This window comes from Zea mays, chromosome 3, assembly GCF_902167145.1.
Source record: "Zea mays cultivar B73 chromosome 3, Zm-B73-REFERENCE-NAM-5.0, whole genome shotgun sequence".
Taxonomy (NCBI): domain Eukaryota; kingdom Viridiplantae; phylum Streptophyta; class Magnoliopsida; order Poales; family Poaceae; genus Zea; species Zea mays.
Genome location: NC_050098.1, coordinates 9,233,502 through 9,245,536, shown reverse-complemented (window position 1 = coordinate 9,245,536; position 12,035 = coordinate 9,233,502). Strand labels below are relative to the sequence as shown.

The 12,035-nt window shown below is 43.6% G+C and overlaps 1 protein-coding gene across 5 annotated transcripts; it reads right to left on the bottom strand.

Annotated features, from left to right (window-relative positions):
* Positions 1-305: 305 nt before the first annotated feature.
* LOC100272803 (uncharacterized) lies at positions 306-11,511 on the bottom strand. Of its 5 annotated transcripts, XM_008674155.4 has the most exons (16): positions 11,252-11,511; positions 9,676-9,687; positions 9,496-9,600; positions 9,322-9,399; positions 9,175-9,229; positions 8,953-9,095; positions 8,582-8,856; positions 8,089-8,147; positions 4,838-5,078; positions 4,616-4,766; positions 4,282-4,491; positions 2,001-3,494; positions 1,848-1,916; positions 1,397-1,615; positions 1,116-1,208; positions 306-1,020 (listed from the first exon to the last, which is right to left on the bottom strand). In XM_008674155.4, exons 3-16 carry the CDS (start codon positions 9,580-9,582, stop codon positions 712-714), a joined length of 3,483 nt encoding a protein of 1,160 aa, XP_008672377.1. In that variant the 5' UTR covers positions 9,583-9,600; positions 9,676-9,687; positions 11,252-11,511; the 3' UTR covers positions 306-711. The 5 variants fall into 5 exon arrangements, 3 of the variants coding, with proteins under 3 accessions (XP_008672377.1, XP_008672375.1, NP_001140728.2); XM_008674153.4 differs by lacking the exon at positions 9,676-9,687 and having other exon boundaries at positions 9,496-9,675; positions 11,252-11,409; XR_002267803.3 differs by lacking the exon at positions 9,676-9,687 and having other exon boundaries at positions 349-1,020; positions 1,828-1,916; positions 11,252-11,510.
* Positions 11,512-12,035: the final 524 nt, after the last annotated feature.

Genomic DNA, 12,035 nt, shown 5'->3' with positions numbered 1-12,035 from the left:
CTGTACATATTATTATGTACACTGTACAGGATCAATCTATCCGGTTGTTGTAGGACCTATGAATTAGATCAGCACTTATGTATAAAGATGAAACATATCGGCTGCTGTTTGGTTATTGAATGATAAACCTGCCACATTTATGTTCATGTCATGGGACATCACAGTAGGTTACAGAGAGCCCTGCACGGGAGCTAAACTGGGTCACGTGCAGAAGACCAATCTCATTGCGATAGTTGCTGATTGACTACTGGATGCCATCTTTATGTTCATGTTATAGACCGTACAAGGAGCCCTGCAAGGGGAACTTCAATCTATATGGCGCTCCGTTGCAACGCATGGATAAGGATCTAGCAGCAGTCTAAAAAAGAGAGAGAAAAAAAAGAAAAAGCTATGTTCTGCTTCTTCGGCAATAATAACCATATTACACAAAGTTACAAGTAATACAAGCTACGTACAGCTCAAGCAGTTAAATATGCTCGTAAAGCATCTGACGTCAGATTGGAATAAAATCGCATCATGGGAGCAAGCCCCTCAGTAGATATATACTTTGGAAACACCATCTAATATCAGTTTGATCACATATCACGTGAACAAACCGGCGAGTCGTCCTTGGTCGAGAGATTAGCGTCCTACTCGCCGGTCCCGCAGCAAGCTGCCAGCACTGGCCGTCAAGTGGCCGCCGATGTCAGATCAGATCCGGGAGCGGCCTCGTCAGCACGGGAGAGGGCAGCCGAGCTCCTTCGCCGCCGTACTGAGGAAGGCGAGCGTCAGCCCGGTGGCGCGGCGGCTGTGGGCTTCCCACTCTATGCACCTCTCCACGTCCGCTTGCCAGTTGAGGATGCCTGCGGCCACGCACCGGTACGATGGGCTCTGGATGCCATTCCGCTGCTGTTCCCCTCGGCTGATCTTGTTGGGGCTCACGGATCCGTGGTCCAGGATGTCACGGAGAACGGACATGCTGAGCGCGCGCACGTGCGCGCTTGGGTGAGAAAGGCAGCGGATGGTGGTTGAAAGACGGCACTGAAAAATCATATTCAGTTAACTGGCTGAGCTATAAAAGATGCATGGGTGGCATTTTAAATGAATGAGAACGAGACTAGATGAAGAGGGCATGCCTTTAGCAGATTAGAAAGGCCATCAGCAACTGATAAACCTGGATCTCCCCATTCAATAATAAGATGGACTGCTCGAGCGGTTACTTCGAGAAGCTGCATACATCCACCAGATAAACGATAGTCAGCAAGTCAAAAGATGATATATCATGCGAGTTTGTAGTGCGCGGGAAATGATAAAGCTGACTATGTTTAATGACAACAGAACATAATGGAACAGAACAGACGATTTTGTTAAAAGGTATCCTCCTGTCACGAGATCTGATGAACGAAAGAAATGTCACCTCAAGCTGTGGCAAAGTACAAGCTTCACCGTCAACAAGTATTCCATCAGTAGCACGAAGTAGAAGGTCAGAGGCACTAGCGAGTATCACCAAGGTTTCAGGGCTGTCATGGTTCCTCATGAGCTCCGCTATAAGCTTCACTATACGTTGGTTGACTCTCCACATCTTCTGGCCTTGTTCGTCGTCTCTAGCAATCCAAGGCTGCAAGTCCTTCTCGGCCTGCGAAAATTCTAGAAACGTGAATAGGAAACGGGTGCATATTCACATAGGCATTGTAGTTAAAACGTGTTTCGAAAGAGATCTGTCAGAAACAAAAAAAACTAAACTAAGAATGTTTGCTTTGAAATAAATTAACCAGAAAAGGGTAAAAAGAATTTACTTGAAATAATTCAAACAAAACTCAAACCAAAATTAGTTATGACCAAACGTACGAATATAGCAATATCTTGACCTGGAGAACGATAGCAGCTGAGGCCTTGGTTGGTGAGGCTGAAACGACATCACAAAGTGCATCCACAACCTACACGTGAGAAACAAGGATTGTCATTTAGCCACAAGAATGCTAACAACAATAAAGAAGGCTTATAAGAACACATAATTATACCTTCCTCCATCCTTGGTGAGCTGATGTGCTTTCTGCAGACATCTGCATTTCGGGAGAAGCTATGAGCTTCTGCCAGAGCAATGAGACAACAGAGAAGCACAGCTCTTGTTTCTCTGATAATACAGATCTTAGGAGAGTTTGTGAACCTCGGTACCCCCCATTCCGATCCATGGTAAGGAAGTTTGCCAAATCAGATGCTTCCACCTGTAAGCTTGCAATGGATTTCCCAGATGTACTTGCAACATTGCCGTTCAGAACCTCTTCTGCACATTTCAAGTGTGGTTTTGAGAAACCGTTTTTCTTATGTGTTGAACCATTCTTGTTTTCCAACTTGGCACTATCCGATGAGTTGGTGTTGTTTTCCTCACAGCGATGTTGATTAACCTTCTTTACTGGTGTAAGGGTCAGGTGAGCTTCAAGAGGCTCAGCTTTGTTCACAATGGAGGACACTGTTTTACCATGCAAGTCAATCAAATGGTAGAGGGATGATGCCCTGGTAGAAATCTCAGCATCCCGCTTGCATCTCATCAGTGCAGAGAGTGAATTAAGGCATGGCCTGGACCGACGGAATAACTCAGAAACGTGAGCAGCAACCATAGCTGCTGCAACTATTTCATTTGAGCTATAGCTCCATGAGGTACCAACTGATGATGGCTTCAAGGAGAAAAGGGCTTCGAGGATGGCAAGAATTCTACGAGTATGAATAATTGCTGAGCTGATGCTACTGTGTAGCTCATTATTGATCCCATTGTTTTTTCCAGGTATGATAATCTTCATGGAATCCTTTAAATTTGAATGTGATCCATTCTTAGAAATGCAAGGGAACAGCTGAAGCTCACAAGATAAGGCACAAACTGCAGCTAGAACATACGAATCAAACGTAGCAACAGGGCCTTGTCTCTTCTTACATCTGCTTCTTCCATTTGTTAATCTTGAATGCTCAGTGGCTTCCTCGAGGGAATGGTTATCGCTACCAGTTGGTCTTTTGCTGCCCCCTGGCAAAGCTTGATGACTTACACAAACAGTTAACACCACAAATAGCAACCGGGAGGCAAGGTCCATTGAGGCACAGGATTCAACAAAGAGTGAATGTATCATTGTGTGAAGTTCAGCAACAGCAAGATTCTTAGATTGACTTCTTGGCTTTCTGGATTGCTCTGGTGTTTCAGAAGGAAAAGCTCTCCTAAGTATAGCTTCAACTGTTGCCACAAATATCCTCATCAAGCATGCTTCAGATGGACTTCCACGAGGTAGATACTCGAATACTTTTAATAATGGTAAGTACAGGTTCCATGACAGTGTAGGTGGCTGAAGCGGGGCAGCTACAACAATTTCAGGTAAATCAACTGCTGATGAACTTAGTGGTAGCAAACCATAGGCAGCTTCCCAGATGGTACATATTCTCCACTCAACATCAGGCCCATGAGCACACAACAAAGAAGCAATGCCTTGTGCAGTGGCATCGATAGTGGCCTCAGATGCAGGAACTTCCAACTTCCGGTAGTCAGGTGCAGACAGGAAAATGATCAATGCAAACAGAAGTCAGCAATAAATCAAGGGGAAGCTAATTTCCAACTTTCGTTTGTTATAACATCAAAGTAGCTGAATATTGTAAAGGGTTGTATCAAAGAATATATGGTTCAAAAAATAAAGAAATTGAGGTAGCATGCTAAATCAGCACGTATAAATGTGAAAATTCGTGAAAGGCCTCTAGTTGAGTTGGTTAGGTGGTCTGAGTAGCACTTCTCAGGTCCTAAGTTTGACTCTGTGGAACCGAATTTCAGGTTGGGGTTAAAAATCACCTCGTGTATCCTACACCAAAGCACTGCTCTAAGGCTCGGCCCTGGCCACAATCGTTCTCACATGGGCTATGATGCCGTTGTGTATGAGTGGGGCAGAGATTCGTTGGTTTTCTCGACCTATGTAAGAAAGTTTTCTTAATACAATACTCGGGGGCTGCCTTACCCTGCATGTCGAGTTTTTTAAATGTGAAAATTCTTTATTCAATATACATACAGATTAAGTTTAGATATTATATCAATTCACTGTGATGTTTTGGCTGATCAAATAGCCTAAATAGTCATACTAAGGTGTCTTCTGCCCTGAACTTAGTTCGACGGTGATAAAACTGGATAAAAATATTTTTTGAAGGAAAAACTGTAGGGAAATCCCCTACAGTAAATTTTAGCTGTACTTTCACTGGACAAGTGTCAATTATCATCGTATCCGTAGCTTCTTTAGAAAGCTTTAAAATGGTTTTGAGAGAAAAAATATTGCATACCTGTTTCTTATATGATGATACATAGCCACCTAGTGGTTCATGATGTACGTCAACTCCTTCAGCATGTCGCAGTGGTGGAAAAAGCAGCGTTGGTTGGGAAAGTATTCGGAAAAGCAGAGCAGCAGCTGTATCAGCAGCAATACCAGCTCTCATTGACATTGCAGTTCCAATGGCACGCAAGAAATGCAGATGCATCCAATTCTTTGGAAGCTACAAATAAAATAAAAGTATCACAGTTAATGAAAATTTACACACACAAATGTGGCCGGACAATTTTGTATCGTAGGCAACTTGATAATTTTGCACTCAAAATAATCTGTGAAGTATGTCATACCCGCATGCCAGAAGCATAATCTTCAGCTGCTCTAAGTAGCTCAACTAGCTGTACTGCTGCATCAAGTGCATCTGGAGCCCATGATGGAGGTGCTTCGAGAAGACCAAAAAGCAACCTCTGTGTAGCACTTGGTGTAGCAATTGCATAATATCTGGGAAAAAATAACCCATTTAAAATTTTATCTGGAAGTAGATGAAAGCATAGCAGTGAACTGGAGATTACCTATGGAACAAGCGAGCATATGGTTCAAGAGGGGGCAGACCAGCCACCAAATGCTCGTCCAAGGGTGTCGTTGGCGGAGGTAGCAGAAGCGCAGGAACAGCTGCTGCTGTTAAATTTGCTGTCTCATAACGAGCTACCTCCTCATCACAGACACTTAATATAACTCCAGCTCCATTGGCAACAGCCCATCTGGGGGTGGAAGGCATAAGTTGTGGGTGCTTTCCAGATCCTCGGCTGTAAGCTAAATCACCCAGGGATATGTTGATTTTTTTCCATACACAACAAACATTATCGACTACTACCTACATCCCAAAATATAGATACTTCTGGCTGGGTTTGTCCAAAATAAAGATGTCTGAGTGGTAAAGTATATCGGAACCGATCTACAAGAATAAATTCAAAGTTGTACTAATTACCGAGAAATTAAGTTGACGAGCCATACTATGAAGATATGGAAGAGAGTTATCGAGCGCCGCCTGAGAGGAATAATGAGAATCTCTTTTAACCAATTTGGTTTCGTGCCTAGAACTCTAGAAGGTCAACCATGAAAGCCATTTTCTTAATAAGACGAGTAATGGAGCAGTATAGGGAGCAGCTGATGCACTCTACTTGCAGATTATGATGATCAGCTGGCATCATATGAGGCTCAGTAGAGTGCATATCGGATATGGATGGATGAGGATGCTTGAGCTGGTTCTATTCTCACCGCTAGTGTGGAGGCTCGCTTTTCTACAGAGTTTGTTGAGTGACAGTTCTCATCAGATGTGGACCCTTCTTCGTGATTGTTGTGTGTGCTGGACATCTACTTATCTTGCTGCCATTCGTCAGGAGTGGTCTTTACGTCAGGGAGATTCTACAGTTGATGAATTCTATAGCCAGATGTCTGACGCCTAGCGTCAGCTTGATACTCTTAGTCTGTAGATGTCTCCTAGCACATGTGAGTTCTGTCTGGATCAAAAGACTGATCTTGAGTTTCGTCGCACATATGACTTCTTGACCCATCCATAAGACTGGCGTTCGGGACCTTCGGGTTACCCGTTTAATTCGGGTCGGGTAGTTCGGGCTTTGATAAATTCGGGTAATAGAAATTGTTACCCCATTACAGCCAAGAAAAAACTCTACCCGTAATTTCGGGTTCGAGTTCGGTATACCCGATTTACCCGAAATATTTCCGGTGAATAGAACTAGCGGTCATCACTCATCAAAAGCATATTTGACAGAAGCCCAAAGCATATTTGACAGAAGCTATCTGCTCTCATCGAACAACAGTCATTACATGCTCACACTGACAGTGACACACCCAACATTCCAGAGTCCATACGCCCAAAGGCCAAAGCACATTACATACGGCTTGAAGATTTACAGGAAAAGAATTTAGAACTACCAGTCATCAAAACTGGGCAAAGGTGGACCGTGGACGAGGGACGAAGGGAGTAAGGGCAGCGACTGTGCAACGGAGTGTACGGCCGTGGTGACTGGTGAAGAAGCAACCGGCGTCCGGCGTAGTCGCAGGCGGGTACCGCCACCGAGGACAAGGAGACAGTTGGCGGCTACTGCTAGGTTATGCAGCGTCGACTGTCGGGCGTCGGATCAGATGAAGCTAAAGCGAATGCGCCTTGGCTTGATGGGCTCATGGGTCGTCGCATGACTCCACTTCTGACGTCTCCACGGTTCGCAGATAGCAGACTCCGACACCTCGCACGCCAGGGCATATTACCCGTTGTTACAGGTAGTTCGGGTATCAGGTGCTGCTAGCCAAACTACCCAAACTAATTTTGGGTAATAGCATTTTTTATCCGAAATAGATTTTGGGTACTGTGGGTTCGGGTATTTCGGGTCCGGGTTCGGGTAGCGTGTAGCGGGTAAAATGTCTAGGCTTACCCATCCGCGTGAAAAGTTTGAGCCTCTTCGTGCCCAGTTACTTGCTAGTCACCCTTGTGTGTCTCTGATCATTGCACTGTTAAGACCCCATGGAGCTCAATGTTTGCCTTTGTGCCACTAATGGCGAGCCTCTTTCGGATTCTACTCGATATCGTCACATTGAAGGTAGTCTGGTTTACCTTGGTGTTACTCACCATGACATCTCGTATCATGTGCATATTCTGAATATGTTTGTATCTACCCCCACTCAACTTCACTACAATCATCTTCTTCGTGTTCTATGTTATCTTCGTGGGACTATCTCTTGTCATCTGTTCTTTCCTCGTTCTAGCTCCTTGCAGCTCCATGCCTATTTTGATGTGACTTGGGCTAGTTATTTCTCATATCCTTAATCTCTTTCTGACCATTGTGTTTTTCTTAGTGGTTCCCTCATTGCTTGGAAGACTAAGAAGCAATTAGCAGTTTCTCGTTCGAGTACAAAGGCTGAGTTGTGTGCTATGGCTCTTGCGACGACAGAGGTGACTTGGCTACGGTGGTTGCTTGTTGATTTTGGAGTTTCTGTATCTATACCGACTTCTCATTTGTCTGATAGTACATGTGCTATTAGTATTGTTCGTGATCCGGTAAAGCATGAGCTTACTAAGCATATATTGGTGTTGATGCTTCTTATACACGAGCGCAGATTCAGGATGATGATGTCATTGTTCTTCGCCATGTGCCTTCAGAGCTTCAGTTGGCTGGTACCTTCATCAGGGCGCAAACCAGAGCTTAGCATCAGTTTTATCTCTCCAAACTTAGTGTCATTGATCCACCTTGAGTTTGAGAGGGGGTGTTAGATGTATATATATGTATTCCTAAATATCCCCATTGAATAAGGTGTTTAGTGCATATTTATCCTCATGTACCTATATATCCCCATTGAATAAGGTGTTTAGTGCATATTTATCCTCATGTACCGATGTATATATACAGGCCTTAGGGCCTCATAATGAAAACAAGTGCATTTCCCAACAATCTCTACATATAAGAAAATGGTTATTTATAGTTACTAGCTGAGTTGGTTAGGTGGTGTGAGTAGCACCTCTCAGATCCTGAGTTCAACTCCCCATGGGAGCGGATTTCAGGTTGGGGGTAAAAAAAATACCTCGTTAGTCTCACGCCAAAGCACCGGTCTAAGGCCTAATCCTTGGTCGCTATCATTTTCACATGGGCTACGTACCGCGCTGTATGGATGGGGCAGGGGTTCGAAGGTTTTCTCAAACTGTGTGAGAAGATCTTCTTCTTAATATAATGCACGGAGGGACGAGTTTTTTATAATGCTACAAATCTACAATATCAAGATAAAATATTTGGGGATTGATTTTACCAACCAGTAGTTGGAGGCTTCAACTCTCCACCAGCAGCATATTTTCCCATTACACCGCTACACCTGATATATGTGAAATAAAAATGAAGTGCTTAGCCTCTGTTACTACTTACTAGAAGTGATTGGAGCAAACAATTAACTTTGAGCAGCAAATTAATATATTCCAACAAACTGAAAAGCATCTCACAGCAGAGAACAAACAATTCCATTCATGTATCTGCATCACATCACAGTAACCAGTTATTTCTGAACTATGAGTCCTCATACTATTCGTAGCGGGGCATGCTTGAAATAAGTAAATTGCAGACATTGTTGCAGTATGGGCTGGAGCTGGATAATGAATTCCTTCCCTTACTCCTGTATTATCAACTAGCTGTTTGTTGCATTCCTTGTATATATAGTCCATGATATACTCATTGTATATAAAAATACATAATATGTTGTTCTAAGAAAATTCAATAATCAGAAAAAGGTCAAATACAAATAATATTACTCACCATCGAAAATAGTCACTTCGAATGCCCAAAGGTGCAGCTAGCAATATGTCAGTGATCCACGGGGTTAGTGGCCTCAATGGCTTCCGGTCAGATTCATTTCCTAGAGAATTGTTAGATTTCTTATCTGTGGAATCACTAGATGTTGCCTGATCAGATGTGGTGCTACATTCAGCTTCACTGTGTTGGCGTTCAACTTTGAAAATTGGCCTATTGTAGTGAGTTAAGACTCTAAGAATTTCTCCACAGGCCAAGGCCCACTGTTCTGAGTACTCTTGCTGTGGTGAAAATTGTTAATGAGAAACAGTATAGAATAGTAAAACTCAAAGTCAACACAAACACAAAGAGAACAACTGAAACTGTAATGGCCTCACCTCAGAAGTATGGCTAAATAAAGAGATGAAGGAGCTGAATGGAGGACCATGCCTATCATAGCACAGTGTCCCATCTATGATGGGTGAAAGAATTGGATGTACAACTGCATGACCATGCTCCGGATGATGAAGAACAAAAGTTGCTGTACAGTGCAAGTAAAAGAAACTTGTCAGATTCTTTCTTGAATTTCCTAGCAATTATCCATAAGAAGTTTGTATTACCCAATACTTCATCTATCAAGCGACTTTCTTTTGATGGATAGGAACTTTGAATGAGCTGCACAGAAGGAAAAAAGGGTAAACAAGGTAAACACATCTGACATACATTTTGCCACAATAAATACTAAACTGTTGTGGGAGATGAGGTACCTGAGCTACATCTTCAGGGAACTGCTCACTGTCAGCTGTAAACTGGCCAAAGTACTCGACGTAGGCCAAGATTTGTGCCTTCAAACAAGAAATGACCAAAGGTGTTTGCAATCTACACCAAGTATCATGAAAATTATAGCATAGACAACCAAATTCAATAAGCAAGAAAGATACCTGCTTCTGCTCCACATCCTGGGGTGGAGGCCAGTACAATGATGTGAAGTGAAGCCCATCAATCCACTTCACATTTGATTCTGACATGCTTGGTAGCTCAAGAGCCTGCCCAAGAAACTAGAAAGGCTCTCAAACGGAAAGAAAAAAATTGCACATTGATCCCATAACCAATAAGAGCACCTGTAATCAACACTGTGTTCAAGTTGTCAATCAGTTCATCAATCTATACGCCAAAATACTACTCTTAGTAATGCTATTTGCCTCAAAACCAAGAAACTTTCAGTAATACACAAGTTATCCTAAGTGTGACATTAACTTCTTCAATCAACCCCCACAGAGGAGGGCGTCTACATCCCCTAACGTGAACAAGTATCATATCAACCAATCCCAAACATAGTTGCTTTGAAAACCTCTGCATTAGAAATATATAACAAAAAAGAATTGGGGGGTGAATAGTTTTGAGAATTAATATTCAAGAATAAAAAGCAACTGAACTACAAATATAGAAACTAACAAAAGAAATGAGATGGAGCTCAAACAAGAAATGTGTACAATCTGCTGATAGATCTTATAAATTTTTTGATACAATAAATGCATGACCAAACAAAATTATCCTTTCCCAAGACCCCACTCGTGTGGGAGCCTCCAGCATTGGGTCTGTCCTTTTTTACAATAAATGCATGATCAAACAAAATTATGACCAAAATAGGGGATTGGGAATTTATGCTTAACTTTTTACGGCAGTAATTTTTCAGGCGGTACTTATCTGACATTTCAGCAACACAGTCCAAAATGGACACTTAAACTACATTTCTGGATCACATAAATGAAAAATCGACTTGGCAAAAGAGCATTTTAAATAACCAATGTGATGTTTTGTCCCGAAACTGCCCGCAAGGGGAAGGTGAATTGGGAATCAGTTATTTATCCTTTAGAAAGTTCATACAGGTGCCTACATCTAAAAAATCGTCCATCAAGGTTCAGTTCAGCAATTCCGAGGACTCAACTTATCACCTAATTTCCTGTATACTGATGAACAATTCGTAGGAATAGGATGACTGGTATGGAAGTTCAAAGTAAAACCTTCCTGTTTTGAATCAATAATCCTGTGTGCTGAACTCGCATATTTCTAGTACTAGTTCAGATCAATAATTGTCTGATATAGCTCCTCGTCAACAAATACAAACAAACAAACAGGATAACCAAAGCAGACATGTTAAATATAGGACCAACAACCATTACTAGATACAATTCCAAATGATTGTCCCCACCTTTATAACTTTTCCACAACCGTAACTACGGATCCTCCACCGTTTTTTTTCGGGAACATAATTCTACACACTGGTATGTAGTATGACACCGTAAATAGCGAGGCCCAGCTCAAATCCACACTACTTGCAATCGACGAGCTAAGGATCTAGTAGCCGAAATAAAAATACTACAGAAATTCATTGACAAGTGCATCCCGACGCATCGATCCGTCGAGACTAGCCAAAACAAAACATGGTAAATACAATCAGCTCAACCTCGCCGCCAATCCTAAGCGTCTCTAGTAAATCCATCACCGTAACCCCGATAAAACCACCTGCTCCAAAAAGTATCTACAAATCCAGCAGACCAGCTGGCACCAGTAGCCGCGACGAACGGATAGCCGTAAATCAACGGGCAAAACCGCAGTGAATACTAAATACAGCGCCGGGAACACGAAACCCGCCCGAGCAGGAAAAAAATCCGGAAAAAAAAACAGGAGCACTACCTCGACGGGGCGCGCTCCCACCCGAGGCTCTCCGCGGGCAGCCGGCGCGTCCGTGCGCAGATTTTCGCGGCGGGCGGCGGGTGAGACGGAGGGGAGGAGAGAGAAATGGCGAGGAGCGATGAGAGGCGAGAAAAAGATTTTTTCGCGATGCGGGGGCCGGGGGTGGTGGTGGTGCGGCCGCGTTATTTCACCCGCGAGCCACAGGTGAAGGCCCACGCGGGTCACTGCAGTCACCGACAGGTGGACGCGAGGCACGTCTGGGCCCGCGCGTCGGCGGGGGGGAGGGAGATACTTATCCGGGAATGCCCCGAGCTGGGGTGGGACTGTGGGAGATCGCCCGCATCCTGGCGCTGCTGACATGGCCTTGATATTTTCGGGGGCGGTATGGCATGGGTGCATGGTGCTATGGGGGGCATGACCACCCATGTCATGCATCCACACATCCGTCATCCGCAGCCGGCAGTCCAGCCCCAAGCGAAACTGCTGTTAGAAGTCAGTGGTAACGAGATTGAGAGAATAACAAATGACAATTGTAAGTCTTTATTGTAGGGAAACACTGGATTATATACAGACTGCAGGGGTACTCCCTCAAGGGGTGCGACCCTTGGGTAGTAACCCATCGGATGAGTTTGATCACATGTGAATGTTTCGCAACACTCCCCCTTGATCAACCCAAATCCCTTTGATCACCTGCAAGTCGTCTTCCAATGTCCTATCTCCTCAAAAACCTTGTGGGAAAAAATAAGGAGTACACAGTGTCTTTTGGATAATGAGAATAATCTCA